The 16,752-nt window shown below is 43.3% G+C and overlaps 2 protein-coding genes across 2 annotated transcripts; both read right to left on the reverse strand.

The window, feature by feature from the left end:
- Positions 1–5,621: 5,621 nt before the first annotated feature.
- Positions 5,622–7,627, reverse strand: LOC133001987 (perforin-1-like). The gene is made up of 4 exons (XM_061071714.1): positions 7,358–7,627; positions 6,959–7,230; positions 6,679–6,820; positions 5,622–6,546 (listed from the first exon to the last, which is right to left on the reverse strand). The coding sequence occupies exons 1-4, from the start codon at positions 7,625–7,627 to the stop codon at positions 5,659–5,661; spliced, it is 1,572 nt and encodes a 523-aa protein (XP_060927697.1). The 3' UTR covers positions 5,622–5,658.
- A 2,034-nt stretch (positions 7,628–9,661) lies between these two features.
- Positions 9,662–15,225, reverse strand: LOC133001991 (perforin-1-like). Its single transcript, XM_061071717.1, has 5 exons — positions 15,053–15,225; positions 11,989–12,264; positions 11,584–11,855; positions 11,278–11,419; positions 9,662–11,140 (listed from the first exon to the last, which is right to left on the reverse strand). The coding sequence occupies exons 2-5, from the start codon at positions 12,256–12,258 to the stop codon at positions 10,310–10,312; spliced, it is 1,515 nt and encodes a 504-aa protein (XP_060927700.1). The 5' UTR covers positions 12,259–12,264; positions 15,053–15,225; the 3' UTR covers positions 9,662–10,309.
- Between the last annotated feature and the right edge of the window lie 1,527 nt (positions 15,226–16,752).

Consider the following 16,752-nt stretch of genomic DNA (forward strand, 5'->3'; position numbering starts at 1 on the left):
CATCCCGCTCTGTAAGCCAGGGCACGATCAGCGGCGGCTTTGCGCATGCGCGATTCATTCTTACTCTGGAGGACGCGGAGCGTGGCTCTCCTCTCTGCTCTGCCTGCAGCTGGGACCTGCGCAAGGCTACTGGGAGACTGAGACTACTGGGAGACTGAGGCTACTAGGAGACTGACAGCCTGTTAGTGCTCTGGGACGACGGAGGGGCTCACGGCAGCACCCACTGCTCGTTGAGGACCGGAACTGCAGAACGATACGTGCTTCCACGTCAGTCTCCAAAACACCAGAAAAAGTCGCTAGATTTGTCGCTAGTTGCTTTTGACAAAAAAAAGTCGCCATGAGGATTTGGAAAGTTGCCAGATTTAGCAACAAAGTCGTCAACACTTCACCCAATGGACGGCGGTGGTAATATTTATAACAGTTGGTAGAAAAAGGATTGGTCAATAACGAGGCGGGGTTGCCGTGGTCCAGACTTGGTTCTATCTTGATGGTGCGCAGGCGTACTAGGCTACCAGCCTCTTGGCACTGGAATCAGTAAATGACAGGAGCCGCTCCCAGTTTAGCCCCTCATTCGACTGCTGCTGGGTAAATATTGATATCATGACAGTGCGATTTTGTGTTTCATAAAGACGCCTTGAATTGGCTAACGCCTTTTGAGTCTTCAATAAGCATGCGCAGTCTCCAGACAAAACTACGCCACTCTTATGTACCCTTCAGAAGCTGGTTGCTTGAATTCTTTATAAGGTGTATGTCACAGTTTTCTTCTAAGCACACTGCATTCATGTATGTGATGTTGATTAAAGCTAAGGAGTTATGCTTTAATATGAAAAGTTAGGTATGAGAACAAGTTAAAGTATGTATCTTATGCCACAGATTCACAGTCTCCACAACAGGCATTATCAGACAGGTGCGAGACTGAACTATGATGTGACGGACACACACACATACATTCTATTAACTTCAAGATTAACACCAGCCAGCAACGGCTATTAAAAATCATTGTGTGAAGGCCACATATTCTCCACATATTCAGCCCAAACGGCTCCTGCCCCCACCCCGGTCTAACGTCCTGCATTTGTTTAGAGTTCAGTTTCATTGCCATCATCACACACACACACAGACACAGATAAACAGATTTAAAATCTTAACAAACATAGATTTAAAATCTCAACACTTGTGAGAGAACATTTTACCACTTAATGTTCCCAACATGTCTCACGGGAATCTCAATGCAAGTAGCAAGTATTTTCAAAAGTTCCTTCAAATTAAAACACATTTTGCCAGGTTTTCTTTGGGCAGATTTTTAATAGCAGATGCACTTATTCTGTTACACAGTAAATGCAGATGAGCTTTTAATCCTCTCTGCTTTACATAAAGCAGTATTCCTGCAGCAGATGTTGTGTCAACAATAAAAACGTGACATGCACTAAAAACGGCAAACTATGCAGAAAGAATAAATGTGACTCTATCAACATCTATTGCACTTCTGTCCGTCCTGGGAGAGGGATCCCTCACGTGTGCTCTCTCTGAGGTTTCTACATATTTTTACCCTGTTAAAAGGGTTTTTAGTAGTTTTTCCTTACTCTTGTTGAGGGTTAAAGGATGTCACACTATGTTAAAGCCCTATGAGACAAATTTTGATTTGTGAATATGAGCTATACAAATAGAATTTGATTTATTGATGATTGATCTTACCTTGGACTGTATTTGTTTTAATGTCCTTCAGTCCGTCTCGTCATCTCCTTTTAGGAGTTGTCAGGCTGTAACGTTTCTGCTGGAATTGAAATAACGGCCGAGGGAGCTTTTGCTGTGCTGAAATACCTATGAGAGAGTTCCCCTGCTTCACATCTATGTATCTGTCTCTCTCTCCCTCCCTTTAATTTTTTCTCTCCACCAAAACCATACCAATTTCCTCATTGGTACAAAACTCATGACTGGTTTTGTTTTCAAGTTGAGACCCGTATGAATACCTCACAGCTGTGTGGTTGGTGTGCGCGTGCACATGTACAGCCGTGGCCTTTGCCTTATGGCAAGGTGCTCCATCATGCTGGAAAAGGCATTGTTCGTCACCAAACTGTTCTTGGGTGGCTGGGAGAAGTTGCTCTCAGAGGATGTTTTGGTACCATTCTTTATTCATGGCTGTGTTCTTAGGCAAAATTGTTAGTGAGCCCTATCCCTTGGCTGAGAAGCAACCCCACAGACGAATGGTCTCAGGATGCTTTAGTGTTGGCATGACACAGGACTGATGGTAACGCTCACCTTTTCTTCTCCGGGTAAGCTTTTTTCCAGATGTCCTAAACAATCGGTAAGGAGATTCATCAGAGAAAATTATTTTCCCCAGTCCTCAGCAGTCCAATCCCTGTACCTTTGGCAGAATATCAGGCTGTCCCTGATGTTTTTCCTGGAGAGAAGTGGCGTCTTTCCTGCCCTTCTTGACACCAGGCCATCCTCCAATAGTCTTTGTGTCGCTGTGCGTGCAGATGCACTCACACCTGCCTGCTGCCGTTCCTGAGCAAGCTCTGCACTAGTGGTGCCTAGATCCCGCATCTGAATCAACTTTATGAGACGGTCCTGTCGCTTGCCAGACTTTCTTGGGCGCCCTGAAGCCTTCTTCTAACAATTGCACCTCTCTCCTTGAAGTTCTTGATCAGATAAATGGTAAATTTAGGTGCAATTTTACTAGCAGCAATATCCTGGCCTCTGAAGCCCTTTTTGTGCAAAACAATGATGACAGCACGTGTTTCCTTGCAGGTAACCATGGTTAACAGAGGAAGAACAATGATTTCAAGCACCCCCCTTCTTGTAAAGCTTCCAGTCTGCTATTTTGTCTCAATCAGGATGACAGAGTGATCTCCAGCCTTGTCCTCTTCGACACTCTCACCCGTGTTAACAAGAGATGCACTGACATGATGTCAGCTGGTCCTTCTTTGGCAGGCCGGAAATGCAGTGGAAATGTTTTTTGGACATTAAGTTCATTTTCGTGGCAAAGAGGGACTTTGCAATTAATTGCAATTGATCTGATCACTCTTCATAACATTCTGGAGTATATGCAAATTGCCATCATAAAAACTGAGGCAGCAGACTTTGTGAAAATTAGTATTTGTGCCATTCTCAAAACTTTTGGCCACGGCTGTACATGTGTGGGGGGAGGGTGATTTTTATATTGTCACGAGAGAGGAGATGCACATTGGTCTGAGCACTCTTTACGGGAAATAAATGTGTGTATGCACATGCATGTGAGTGTGCACAGTACATGTCTGTTGTGAGTGAATGTGCGATCATGTCTATTTAATGTCTGGGCCTGCCTGTCTGTGTGCTGATAACCTTACCAAAACCACAAGGTCAGCTTTGCCATTGTCTATTTAAGGGTGTGGGTGGAATGCTGTGGTTTTCTCAGTAAGATCCAGGAACATAAAGTGTCGCTATTTCATTCAAAGAGAAACTGAGAAATATAAAATAAAAGGTTTTCCTACCCTGGTTTGCTGTTATGTTTAGAGAACCAACATATAAATTGATGCCATATGTACAGACTAGTGAGAGGTCCAGTGATCTGTTTCTGCTTTTTGAACTAAACTTTACATGATCTATTAAAAACATATACACAGCATGCAGACATGTTAGAAGGCCATTAATTATGTCCTTGACCAACTACCAAGACATTATTTCGAAATTTAAGACATTGTCCTTGACCAGAAAGATAGCAAACATAAAGACATACAGCCATGAGATTAAAAAAATACCACTAATAGTTAATTCATAGTTGTGTATTGCAGAACAGTTTAGTAATAACAAACACAATTTATACACATATAGCTTTTAATTGCAAGTACAGTACCAAAATGATTAATGTAGAAATTACAAAGGGTCCACTAGTTATCTGTGAAAAACATTTGTAAATGCATTTCTTTTTGATTGTACTTTTCAGTGCTGAGGTTCTTAAATGTGGGGGTAAAAATGAAATAACATTGTGCATCTCACCCTCATGGGGGCAGCATTGGTTCACTACAGCCTTTGGAAATCACGTCTGCTTCCAGTGAATAATTTCGTAATTTTAAAAGCAGCGGCCTGGGCATCAACCTCACGTCAGCTAATGTCGTGATTCTACATGACATCGACTGCAACCCCTACAATGACAAACAGGCAGAGGACAGGTGTCACCGTGTGGGACAGACCAGGTAAGATGTAATCTGTTACTAATACTCCTGTCAAAGAATTTACTTATTTTTACTTCTAACTACTTATCAGCAGTTGGTTTGAAAGAAAACACTGATGTTATATTCTCAGATTCTAATGTGATCCAAATCTCAGAATAAGACCATGCAATATTAATTGCTATTCTCAGATCTCATTAGAACTGTGCTTCATGTATTAATTGACTGTACAGACTAAACACACTTTCTTGTGTGTCAGGATTGTGAAGGTGATTAGGCTGATCAGTAAGGGCAGCATAGAGGACTGCATGCTGCAGCTGGGACAGAGGAAATTAAAGCTGGAGCAGGACATGACTGCTGCTGAACAGGGTGAGGACTCGCACGCACCCACACACGCATACTTTATCTCAAATGCATGACCACTCTCTGTTTTTACGTTAAGTATGGTGCTTCCGTTTCTTTGAGTTTTCAAGCCAAGCAACAAAGAAGATGAATTGAGGAATCAGCTGCATCATTCATGTACTGTACAAGTGGCTAATGTGTTGTAAGTGTACAAGTGCTACTGTAAACGCTTTTACTAGGTTGTTTGTATGATTTCTAGATACCTGTTTAAACTTAATAATAAATATTGGAATAAATATGTGTGTGGTTATGCGCATAGGAGATTCAGCAAGAGGACCAATAGGGACCGGGATGAATTATAATGAAGGAAGTGAAGGATTTAACAAATCCTTTTTACCGCTGACACGCGCTCGACCAATCACGAGTCAGTCTCAGCTGTCAATAATGAGGTTTCACCCTGTTTTTATACATCAATGTGATATGAACTACCTACAATGACAGAACAAAATTAACATTGAGGAGATGGGCTGTAGCCAGCCACCAGGGGGATGTGGAGACACTTTGCCTCACTTTCTGGAGTCATCATGTTCTCAGTCCTTATAAACGTTTATAGGATGTATTAGCACCTAGTGGTGAAGTTGCACATTGCAACCAACTGAATACCTCCTCCTCTCCCAAGCATGTAAGAGAACCTATGGTTGCGTTTTAATGCGAAAGGCCTTCTCTGAAGCCAGTGTTTGGTTTGTCTGTTCTAAGCTACTGTAGAAACGAGGCAGAATCCATGAAACAGGACCAGTTCTCGATGTTGACATAAAGTTCTCATTCTAAGTTGATAAAAACTTGTGTTTGAGCGTGTCAGTGCAGCATAAGACAAGTAAAAGTAACAGGCAAAGTATGTAGCCATGTCTTGAATCAGCATTTCTTTTATTTGGTTATGTACGATGGATGTAGAATGACATTGACTTTGGTTAATAAATACAGATACATTACAAGACATTATTTACATAGAAGACAACTGGTTTCTGGTTACATTAATGTTTCCTACAAGATTCTAAAATGAAATGTTTATGTTTATAGTTCAAATGCAATTATAAAATGCCAAATATATTACACTTAAACATCTATCTATATATCTAAATATGTTGAAACATTGTCACCTAACAACCTACTCAGCATTGGGGGAGTAGCGTCCACACCTAAAGCCTGTCAAGTGAGCATCACATCTGACGGTGTAGGTGAAGTAGAGAACTCCTTTACTGAGCTGACAGCTCAGGGAGTGAGTTCCCCTCTCAGGAAACAGCAGACATATCCCAACCCTGTCATTATAGAGCACATCCCTGTCCCAGACTTCAAACCTCATCTCCTGACCCAGTTCAACAGAACCAAAATCATACGTTGCATTCCACACTGGGTTATTGTCGTCCATTACTGTCGCAGTTTCCTCGTACTTGCCGTTGTAGAAGATTTTCAGGTAAGCATCTGTTTTTGTGAATGTGTCCGCCTTCAGGCCTGCAGCTCTGTGGATCTCCAGTCTGAGGACTCCTCTGCCAGCCCTTAATGGACAACAGTTGTGATCCAGGTTAGGAGTCGGGGAACAGCTCTTAGAAGCAGGATGCCCCTCCTGCAGCTGGTTCTCTTTAATGTAGTCAGTGACAATGCTTTTCAGATTGTCACTGATCTGCGAGTCCTCCACCAAATGGTGCAGAGGGAAGATGGCGTAGGAAACCACATCAGGGTTGTCGTGGAGGCTGTTCATCCAGCTGCGGTACGCTTCAGATGGGTCTTGCTCGTAGAGGATGTCGGGGAAGTACCTCTCCCCCCCGATAACCTCGGTCTTGTGGGTCATGAAGCCTTGGTAGAAGCCCATGCTCATATTGCCCTTCAGGAAGTTTTCACACTTGTTGGAGAAGGAAGCATTAGCAGGGACGAAACCTAGAGCCATTCGGAGTTCGGAGTTCAGGCAGTTATTGATCTCGGACTCTGAGTAACCCTTCAGTGTGGCCAGACAGGTCCTGAAGGCAGTGATTCGCTTCACCTTTCCGCCAAGTTGGACCTAGGAAACAAAAATATTTTTGCTTTTCAGTAACTATTGTCATCCACCTCTGTGTCATTATCTCAGTAAAACATTATGAAAAGATGCATTTATTAAAAGGCGCAGAGAGAAGAGTGTGTGTGTTCCTCTGACCTGGTATATATAGTGAGTTCCATAGGTGTCTATCAGACGTCTGTACTTGGCTCTGTCCTGGCTTGTGTTTAAACTCGGTGGGAGTCGGGTCAGATGCTTTGTGAATTCTGTACTCAGCTGGGGATGATCAGCCAGCCTGTAGCTGAAGAAACAAAGGAAGATAATCTTGACCTTTTTGTAACAAACACAATAAACATTCAAGTTCACTGTGCCGCCTTAAACTATAGTAACCATGCCGATCTATTGTTTTTCTTTTGTGTACCATTAGTTCCCCCTTTACCTGTAGTAGGTGCAACTGATTTCATGGATGGCAAAAGTGGCCTTGTCCACGCTGTGCTGTGAACGAGCAAACTTTGCCAGGTCTGATCTGCTTCCTCCGAGCACTGCCTTGCCAACTTTGTCAAGGCTCAAATCCAGGTACCAGTTGTTGTTAACCAGGGAGTTGGAGCTGCGCAGCAGGGAGTCCACCGAGTGGTGCAGGGCACTAGAAAGCTGCTTACTGCAGCGGCTGAAGGGACGCCAGTCCACCACCGCCGCTGGAAGCCTCTGAATCTGAGGAGGATTAAGAATGACCGGATGTACATGGGGATGCAGGTGTATAGGAAGAAAGCAGTTAAAGGAAGCGGAATACAACAGAGCTGGACAGAGAGGCCTGAGCAGTCTGGTAGTTTTACTCTACCTGTCCGTTTTGGAACCGGTTGGGACACAGTGTGCAGGTGCGGTTTTCAGACAGGTGAGCTTTGACGTTGATGACATACGCGCCCGTTCGACGCATCCGCACCACATCGAAGCCCTCTCCTGCCAGGTTGTGGCCTGGGACAAAAGGAGCTTTTTCACACTCTGATCCAGAGCCAGTCCGACAGCCATGGACCCTGCAGACCTCTAACATGACTGACAAAGCCATTATCAACAGAATGAAGCTGCTACATTGATGTTTTCCTGCTGGCATGGTGACCTAAATGTAGCAGAGGACACAAAGGTTGAGGATGTTGCCGGTTAAGTCTGGATTTTAATGATAAGCTTGTGAGAGAACATTTTGCCACTTAATGTTCCCAACATGTCTCACAGGAATCTCAATGCAAGTATCAAGTATTTTCCAAAGAACCTTCAAATTAAAACACATTTTGATAGGTTTGCTTTGGGCATATTTTTAATAGCAGATGAACTATGTCTGTTAGACAGTAAATGCAGATGAGCTCTTAATCCTCTCTGCTTCATAAAAAGCAGTAATCCTGCAGCAGATTTTGTATCAACATTCAAAATGTGATATGCAATAAAAATGGTTCTAAAAACTATAAAGAAAGACAATGTATCTTACCTTAGACTGTATTTGTTTTAATGTCCTTTAGGAGTTGTCAGGCTGTAACTTTTCTTCGCCTGCCAAAACCCCCTCTCTATTTAAACGCTACTCTTCACTAAGCCCATTGATGGCACAGTTCACTGTAAACGGTGAACTGCAAACTGACTAAAGTCTTGATCGTGCTGGAATTGAAATAACGGCCGAGGGAGCTTTTGCTGTGCTGAGAGCCTGCTGGGCGCTCTCTTTTGTCCGTCCTCTGCCTCATGAAAAAGACCTAGGAGGGACTTCCCCTGCTTCACAGCTATGTATCTGTCTCTCTCTCTCTCCCTTCTTTTCATTTTCTCTCTCCCCCAAGGCCATACCAATTTCCTCAGCATGACTGGTTTTGTTTTCACGTTCAAGACCCAGCTGTATGAATACCTCACAGCTGTGTGTTTGTGTGTGCACTTGCACATGTACATATGTCGGGGGAGGGTGTTTTTTATATTGTCACGAGAGAGGAGATGCACATTGGTCTGAGCACTCTTTAGGGGAAATAGATGTGTGTATGTCTGTATGCACGTGCATGTGAGTGTGCACAGTACATGTCTGTTGTGAGTGATTGTGCGATCATGTCTATTTAATGTCTGGGCCTGCCTGTCTGTGTGCTGATAACCTTACCAAAACCATGAGGTCAGCTTTGCCATTGTCTATTTAAGGGTGTGGGTGGAATGTTGTGGTTTTCTCAGTAAGGTTCAGGAACATTAATGTGTCGCTATTTCATTCAAAGAGAAACTGAGAAAAATAAAATAAAAGGTTTTTATCGTCTATTTCGGGCAGCCGAGAGGTGTCGATGATGGTGAAGTTGATGTTGAAGGAAGAATTCTCCGCGGACCCAAAACTTGCTTGTATAGTTTAAAGTTTATTACACAAAAGTCTTACAGGTCAGGACGGACTCTCGAGATCCGGAGACATCCACACGCCAATAGTGGAAGCCCGCCTTTGCAGGAGTCGAGCACACATTATATAGAGAGGTTGAGACCCAAAGCAAAACAACATCCCAAATCTCGTGTTTCAGCCGGACACAACTGCATGTGTCCAAGCATATAATGTGAATGAAATGGTGTATCCATTAAAACATGCCTCGTAAAGAAAGACAAAGACCCATGTTCTATGCTTATCCATTAACAGGTCAGAGATCATTCCCTAGGGGAGAGAACTACTAAAAAATACAACAGGTCAGAGATCATTCCCTAGGGGAGAGAACTAACTAAAAATATAATGAGGAATTACTGAGAAGCTAAAGATGAGGGCTGTATGCTTAAACATGTGATTCTGGTTCATACCCAGGTTACAGGGATCTATATAGCTGAATATACCACATTTTCAAGCCCTGTTTTTCTGTTATATTTAGAGAACCAATATATAATTTGGTGACATATGTACAGACTAGTGAGAGGTCCATTGAACTGTTTCTGTGTTTTGAACTAAAGTTTACATGATCTATTAAAAACATATACACAGCATGCAGACATGTTAGAAGGCCAAAAATTATGTCCTTGACCAACTACCAAGACATTATTTGGACATTTATGAAATTTTCCTTGACCAGAGAGATAGCAAACATAAAGACATAGAGCCATGAAATTTTTTTTAAATAACTTTAATAGTTAATTCATAGTTGTGTATTGCAGAAAAGCTGAGTAGTAACATACACAATTTATACAAGTATAGTTTTTAATTGCAAGTACAGTACCAAACTGATTCATATACAAATTACAAAGGATCCACTAGTTATCTGTGAAAAAACATTTGTACACGCATTTCTATGTGATTGTACTTATCAATGCTGAGGTTCTTAAATGTGGGGTAAAAATGAAATGACGTTGTGCATCTGGCCCTCATGGGGGCAGTATTTGTTCACTACAGCCTTTGGAAATCACGTCTACTTCCACTGAATCCTTTCGTAATTTTAAAAGCAGATTTAGCTGAAATCGAGTATCTTGGATGTAATTAAATGTTAGAAAGTGCAAAAGTCAAGGTAATTTCTTTATTAAATAGCCACATTTATTCAAATCAGGAACTCTAAAAGAACTTCAACAAAATCTCCCTCTCCAGAAAAACTCATTTTTAAAGATTCAAAGATTTCTGAGGTGACAATCAGCTTCAAAACTGTATTATAATACGAAATGTTTATGTTTATCGTTCAAATGCAATTATAAAATGCCAAATATATTACACTTAAACATCATCCATCTATATATCGAAATCCATGCTGAAACATTGTCACCTAACAACCTACTCAGCATTGGGGGAGTAGCGTCCACACCTAAAGCCTGTCAAGTGAGCATCTCACCTGACGGTGTAGGTGAAGTAGAGAACTCCTTTACTGAGCTCACAGCTCCCGGAGTGAGTTCCCCTCTCAGGAAACAGCAGACATATCCCAACCCTGTTATCAAAATAAACATCCTTGTCCCAGACTTCCAACCTCATCTCCTGACCCAGGTCAACGGAACCAAAATCATACATTGCATTCCACACTGGGTTATTGTCGTTCATTAGCGTCGCAGTTTCCTCGTACTTGCCGTTGTAGAAGATTTTCACGTAGGCGTCTGTTTTTGAGAACGGGTCCGCATTCAGGCCTGCAGCTCTTTGGATCTCCAGTCTGAGGATTCCTCTGACAGCCCTTAATGGACAACAGTTGCGATCCAGGTTCGGAGTTGGGGAACAGCTCTTGGAAGCAGGATGCAGCTGGTTCTCTTTAATGTAGTCAGTGACGATGCTTCTCAGATTGTCACTGATCTGCGAGTCCTCCACCAAACGGTGCAGAGGGAGGATGGCATAGGAAACCACATCAGGGTTGTCGTGGAGGCTGTTCATCCAGCTGCGGTACGCTTCAGATGGGTCTTGCAGGTGGAGGATGTCGGGGAAGTACCTCTCCCCCCCGATAACCTCGGTCTTGTGGGTCATGAAGGCTTGGTAGGATCCCATGCTCATACTCGTACTGCCCTTCAGGATGTTTTCACACTTGTTGGAGAAGGAAGCATTAGCAGTGACGAAACCTAGAGCCATTCGGAGTTCGGCGTTCAGGCAGTTATTGATCTCGTACTCTGAGTAACCCGTCAGTGTGGCCAGACAGGTCCTGAAGGCAGTGATTCGCTTCACCTTTCCGCCAAGTTGGACCTAGGAAACAAAAATATTTACTTTTGGCTTTTCAGTAACTATTGTCATCCACCTCTGTGTCATTATCTCAGTTAATCACTATGAAAAGATGCATTTATTTAAAGGCATAGAGAGAAGAGTGTTTGTGTTTCTCTGACCTGGCGTATAAAGTGTGTTCCATAGGTGTCTATCAGACGTCTGTACTTGGCTCTGTCCTGGCTTGTGTTTAAACTCGGTGGGAGTTGGTTCAGATGCTTTGTGAATTCTGTACTCAGCTGGGGATGATCAGCCAGCCTGTAGCTGAAGAAACAAAGGACATGTGGAGTGCCATGAGGAAATTAGAAAATAATCTTGACATTTTTGTTTCAAACACAATAAACATTCAAGTTCACTGTGTGGCCTTAAACCATAGTAACCATGCCGATCTATTGTTTTTCTTTCGTGAACTATTAGTTCCCCTTTACCTGTAGAAGGTGCAACTGATTTCCTGGGTGGCAAAAGTGGCCTTCTCCCCGCTGTGCTGTTGACCAGCAAACACTGCCAGTTCTGACTTGCTTCCTCCCAGCACTCCCGTGCCAATGTTGTCGAGGCCCAATTCCACCTTCCAGTTGTTGTTAACCAGGGAGTTGGAGCTGCGCAGCAGGGAGTCCACCGAGTGGTGCAGGGCACTAGAAAGCTGCTTACTGCAGCGGCTGAAGGGACGCCAGTCGACCACCGCCACTGGAAGCCTCTGAATCTGAGGAGGATTAAAAATGACCGGATGTACATGGGGATGCAGGTGTATAGGAAGAAAGCAGTTAAAGGAAGTGGACTACAACAGAGCAGGAGGTGCTCTGAGAGGCCTGAACAGTCTGGTAGTTTGACTCTACCTGTCCGTTTTGGAACCGGTTGGGACACAGTGTGCAGGTGCGGTTTTCAGCCAGGTGAGCTTCGACGTTGATGACATACGCGCCCGTTCGACGCATCTGCACCACATCGAAGCCCTCTCCTGCCAGGTTGTAGCCTGGGACAAAAGGAGCTTCTTCACACTCTGAACCAGAGCCAGGCCTACAGCCATGGACCCTGCAGACCTCCAACATGACTGACAAAGCCATTATCAACAGAATGAAGTTGCTCTGTTGATGTTTTCCTGCTGGCATGGTGACCTAAATGTAGCAGAGGACACAAAGGTTGAGGATGTTGCCGGTTAAGTCTGGATTTTAATGATAAGCTTGTGTCGTGTTCTTTTATCCCAAATATGAGAAGGGCCGGTCTCGTTTTGGTTCAACAAGTATTTATGAAAGGTACAGCAAAGCAAGGGTCATTAAGCGCACAGCCCCGGCCCTCTAGCATCACCAAGGCAGTCAAGAGGCACCGAAAAGTGTTGCCTAAAGGCCGGCGCATGCTTCTGCTTCGTCAGGGGCCCCCAGGCACGCAGCTGTAACGCAGGACTCGTTGTCATTCATGGTTCTCCAACCGTTGCGCGTGTTGCCATGCAATTCCCCGCCAGAACACTAGGCGCAGTAATGTTTTTTGTCGAAGTCGGCTCTTCTTCGTGTGTTGCACGAAGAAGAGCGATTTATTTACATCGCCACGGCGGCTCCGCAGAGCCTTTTTCTGGCGGAAAAATCCGCCGGTTAGTGACGAGTTATACTAGTGGACATAGTGTCGGATATCTTCTGCCAAGTGCTCTTCTATCTGGTCCATATTCGTTCTTCTAAATCTTCCGTGGTTTCCGGGCATGAACCGGAAATGCGTCTCCGGAAATGATGTAGTCAGCAGACCAATCACAGCCCTCGCGGCCGGGTGACGCTTGCGGGGCTTTGCCGTATAGTTAGAAAAATTGGCCGACGCACGTAAGGACGTAGGAAGGGCCGTGAGGGGCCCGGAAGGGCTCTTGCGTCTCCGTTCCCGTGAAAACGCAGAAGCATGCGCCGGCCTTAACTCCTCAGTAAGGAAAGTAGCTATTGGCTGTCCTAAAAGTCGCTAAATTACGTCATCGCCTAATTTGCATAATTGTAATGGTAGCTGTAGGACTTACAAAAAGTGAGAAAAAAACACCCTAAATATTTCTAGAACTACAAATAGCTTTATTCTACGGAAGCATATTGCATTCACTTGAAAAACAAATTCTGTTTTTTTGAGATAATTATCTCGGAAATTCTAAGATAAGTTCTCAATAAAATAAAAAAAAAATTTTGATTCTTCTGTTGATTCTTGTTTTTTTATTTTTTATCTTGCCATTGAAATATGACATCACTTCTCAAAATAACTTCAAGACTTCAATGCTGTGCCTAGACCCACATACATATATCAATTTTGTCCTGTATTGTTAAATGTTAGAATATCAAATTGAATCAAAAGGCTGTTAAGTGGGGTGGAATTGCCAGCTCTACTTGGTTTAGTTTTCAGGGCCTTGAAAGGGTTCAGTTTCACCACGTTCCACACTAGACGTGTGGACATGTCTTGATTCTTAGATGCATCACGATGTGGACTCTGCATCGATGAAGAGACTGAACTCAATGAATCATGTTTTCCAGTAACACTGAAGATTCATTGACACTGACATCCCGCTCTGTAAACAAGGGCAGGATCAGCGGCGGCTTTGCGCATGCGCGATTCATTTTTACTCTGGAGGACGCGGAACGTGGCTCTCCTCTCTGCTCTGCCTGCAGCTGGGTCTGCTGCGCAAGGCTACTGGGAGACTCAGGCTACTGGGAGACTCAGGCTACTGGGAGACTGAAGCTACTGGGTTGTGAGTCCTCTGGGACGGCGGTGGGGCTCACGGCAGCACCCGCTGCTCGTTGAGGACAGGAACTGCAGAACGATACGTGCTTCCACGTCAGTCTCCAATAACACCAGAAAAAGTCGCTAGATTTGTCGCTAGTAGCTTTCGACAAAAGAAGTCGCCATGAGGATTTGGAAAGTCGCCAGATTTAGCGACAGAGTCGTCAAGTTGGCAACACTGCACCGAATGGACGGCTGTGGTAATATGTATAACAGTTGGTAGAAAAAGGATTGGTCAATAATGAGGGGGGGGGCGCTCCCAGTTTAGCCCCTCCTTCGACCGCTGCTGGGCAAATATTCATATCATGACAGTGCGATTTTGTGTTTCACAAACACGCCTTGAATCGGCTAACGCCTTTTGAGTCTTCAATAAGCATGCGCAGTCTCCAGACAAAACTAAGCCATTCTTATGTAACCTTCAGAAGCTGGGGGCGGCTTGAATTCTTTCTAAGGCGTATGTCATAGTTTTCTTCTAAGCGCAGTGCATTCATGTATGTGATGTTGATTAAAGCGAAGGAGTTATGCTGTAATATGAAAAGTTAGGTATGAGAACAAGTTGAAGTATGTATCTTATGCCACAGTTTCATTGCCATCTTCACAGACACACACACACAGATACAAACATAGATTTAAAATCTGAACAAAGATAGATTTAAAATCTCACTTGTGAGAGTACATTTTTCCACTTTATGTTCCCAACATGTCTCACAGGAATCTCAATGCAAGTAGCAAGTATTTTCCAAAGTTCCTTCAAATTAAAACACATTTTGACATGTTTTCTTTGGGCAGATTTTTAATAGCAGATGCACTATGTCTGTTAATGCAGATGAGCTCTTAATCCTCTCTGCTTTACAGAAGCAGCAGCAGATGTTGTGTCAACAATAAAAACGTTACATGCACTAAAAATGGCAAACTATGCAGAAAGACTAAATGTGACTATCAACATCTATTGCACTTCTGTCCGTCCTGGGAGAGGGATCCCTCACATGTGGCTCTCTCTGAGGTTTCTATGTATTTTTACCCTGTTAAAAGGGTTTTTAGTAGTTTTTCCTTACTCTTGTTGAGGGTTAAAGGATGTCACACTATGTTAAATTCCTATGAGACACATTGTGATTTGTGAATATGAGCTATACAAATAAAATTTGATTGATCGATGATTGATCTTACCTTGGACTGTATTTGTTTTAATGTCCTTCAGTCCGTCTCGTCATCTTCTTTTAGGAGTTGTCAGGCTGTAACTTTTCTTCCCCTGCCAAAACCCCTTCCTCTATTTAAACTCTACTCTTCACTAAGCCCATTGATGGCACAGTTCACTGTTAAACGGTGAACTGCAAACTGACTTAAGTCTTGATCCTGCTGGAATTTAAATAATGGCCGAGGGATGTATCTGGCTCTCTCTCTCTCTCCCTCCCTTAAAATTTTTCTCTCCCCAAGACCATACCAATTTTCTCATTGGTACAAAACTCATGACTGGTTTTGTTTTCAAGTTCAAGACCCGTATGAATACCTCACAGCTGTGTGTTTGTGTGCACATTTACATGTGTGGGGGGAGGGTGATTTTTATATTGTCACAAGAGCACTCTTTATGGAATAGATGTGTGTATGCACGTGCATGTGAGTGTGCACAGTACATGTCGTTGTGAGTGAATGTGAATGGCGATAGCAAACATAAAGACATAGAGCCATGAGATTTAAAAATTACTTTAATAGTTAATTCATAGTTATGTTTTGCAGAAAAGCTGAGTAGTAACATACACAATTTATACACGTATAGTTTTTAATTGCAAGTACAGTACCAAAATGATTCATAGACAAATTACAAAGGATTCACTAGTTATCTGTGAAAAACATTTGTACACACATTTTTTATTGTACTTTTCAGTGCTGAGGTACTTAAATGTGGGGTAAAAATGAAATGACATTGTGCATCTGGTCCTCATGGGGGCAGTATTAGTTCACTAAAGCCTTTGGAAATCACGTCTGCTTCCAGTGAATCATTTCGTATTTTTTTAGCAGATTTAGCTGAAATCAAGTATCTTGGTTGTAATTAAATGTTGGAAAGTGCAAAATTCAATAATGTTTTTGTTATTAAATAGCCACATTGAAGCAAACCAGGAACTCTTAAAGAACTTCAACAAAATCTCCCTCTCCAGAAAAACTCATTATAAAAGATTCAAAGATTTCTGAGGTGACAATCAACTTCAAAACTAAATCTCACTCATTAGAAGAACTTGTATCATGGGGAAAAGGCGCCAAGCTGTTATTTTCCCCTCAGGCCTCCTCCGTGTCTCCCTCTCTGCTTCATCACAACCAACCTCTCCACATATTTCCTCATTGCCTGTCACCATCCCCAACCGAGGGAGCCCTCTCCTTCTCCTCTTCAAGAGTACTGCCCCTATGACCACCAGCACCATCAAACCCATCAGCCCAAAGGCTATCCCGGCCTTTTCTCCCCCCGACATCTGATTCAATTCTGGATCCATTTGATGCACAATTTGACCCACTCTGACCCAGCTCTTGTCTCCGTCACTCATCACCATTACTGTTTTGGTGGCTTGCATGGTGACAGGCGGAGGTTCAGTGAAAGGAGGAAGGTGGATTGGGAGCAGTTGCCCGCCTGTGTAGAGTCCTGACTGGACACAGTAAAGAATTTCACAGCCATCACTCACTGTGGCCAGGTGCTGACTGAACAATGAGTTTTCTTGGTGTATTGGGGATGTTTTTGCTCTAGGTATAAAACTGTTACCGAACCCGGACAGTAAATGGCGTCACGAAGCCACACACAGCTCATGCACTCGCTATTCTCTCTCCCCGTTGCAAACTCACTCAAGCCAGCAGCCCCAGCTTTCCTTCATATCGGAGTTCAC

This window comes from Limanda limanda, chromosome 5 (assembly GCF_963576545.1).
Source record: "Limanda limanda chromosome 5, fLimLim1.1, whole genome shotgun sequence".
Taxonomy (NCBI): domain Eukaryota; kingdom Metazoa; phylum Chordata; class Actinopteri; order Pleuronectiformes; family Pleuronectidae; genus Limanda; species Limanda limanda.

Excerpts from the sequence above, each read along its gene's own strand:
- LOC133001987 (XM_061071714.1), bottom strand. The coding sequence starts at position 7,627 with ATGCCAGCAGGAAAACATCAATGTAGCAGCTTCATTCTGTTGATAATG. Across the intron at positions 7,231-7,357 it reads ACCGGTTCCAAAACGGACAG|ATTCAGAGGCTTCCAGCGGC; the intron begins GTAGAGTAAAAC and ends AATCCTCCTCAG. Across the intron at positions 6,821-6,958 it reads ATCAGTTGCACCTACTACAG|CTACAGGCTGGCTGATCATC; the intron begins GTAAAGGGGGAA and ends TTGTTTCTTCAG.
- LOC133001991 (XM_061071717.1), bottom strand. The coding sequence starts at position 12,258 with ATGCCAGCAGGAAAACATCAACAGAGCAACTTCATTCTGTTGATAATG. Across the intron at positions 11,856-11,988 it reads ACCGGTTCCAAAACGGACAG|ATTCAGAGGCTTCCAGTGGC; the intron begins GTAGAGTCAAAC and ends AATCCTCCTCAG. Across the intron at positions 11,420-11,583 it reads ATCAGTTGCACCTTCTACAG|CTACAGGCTGGCTGATCATC; the intron begins GTAAAGGGGAAC and ends TTGTTTCTTCAG.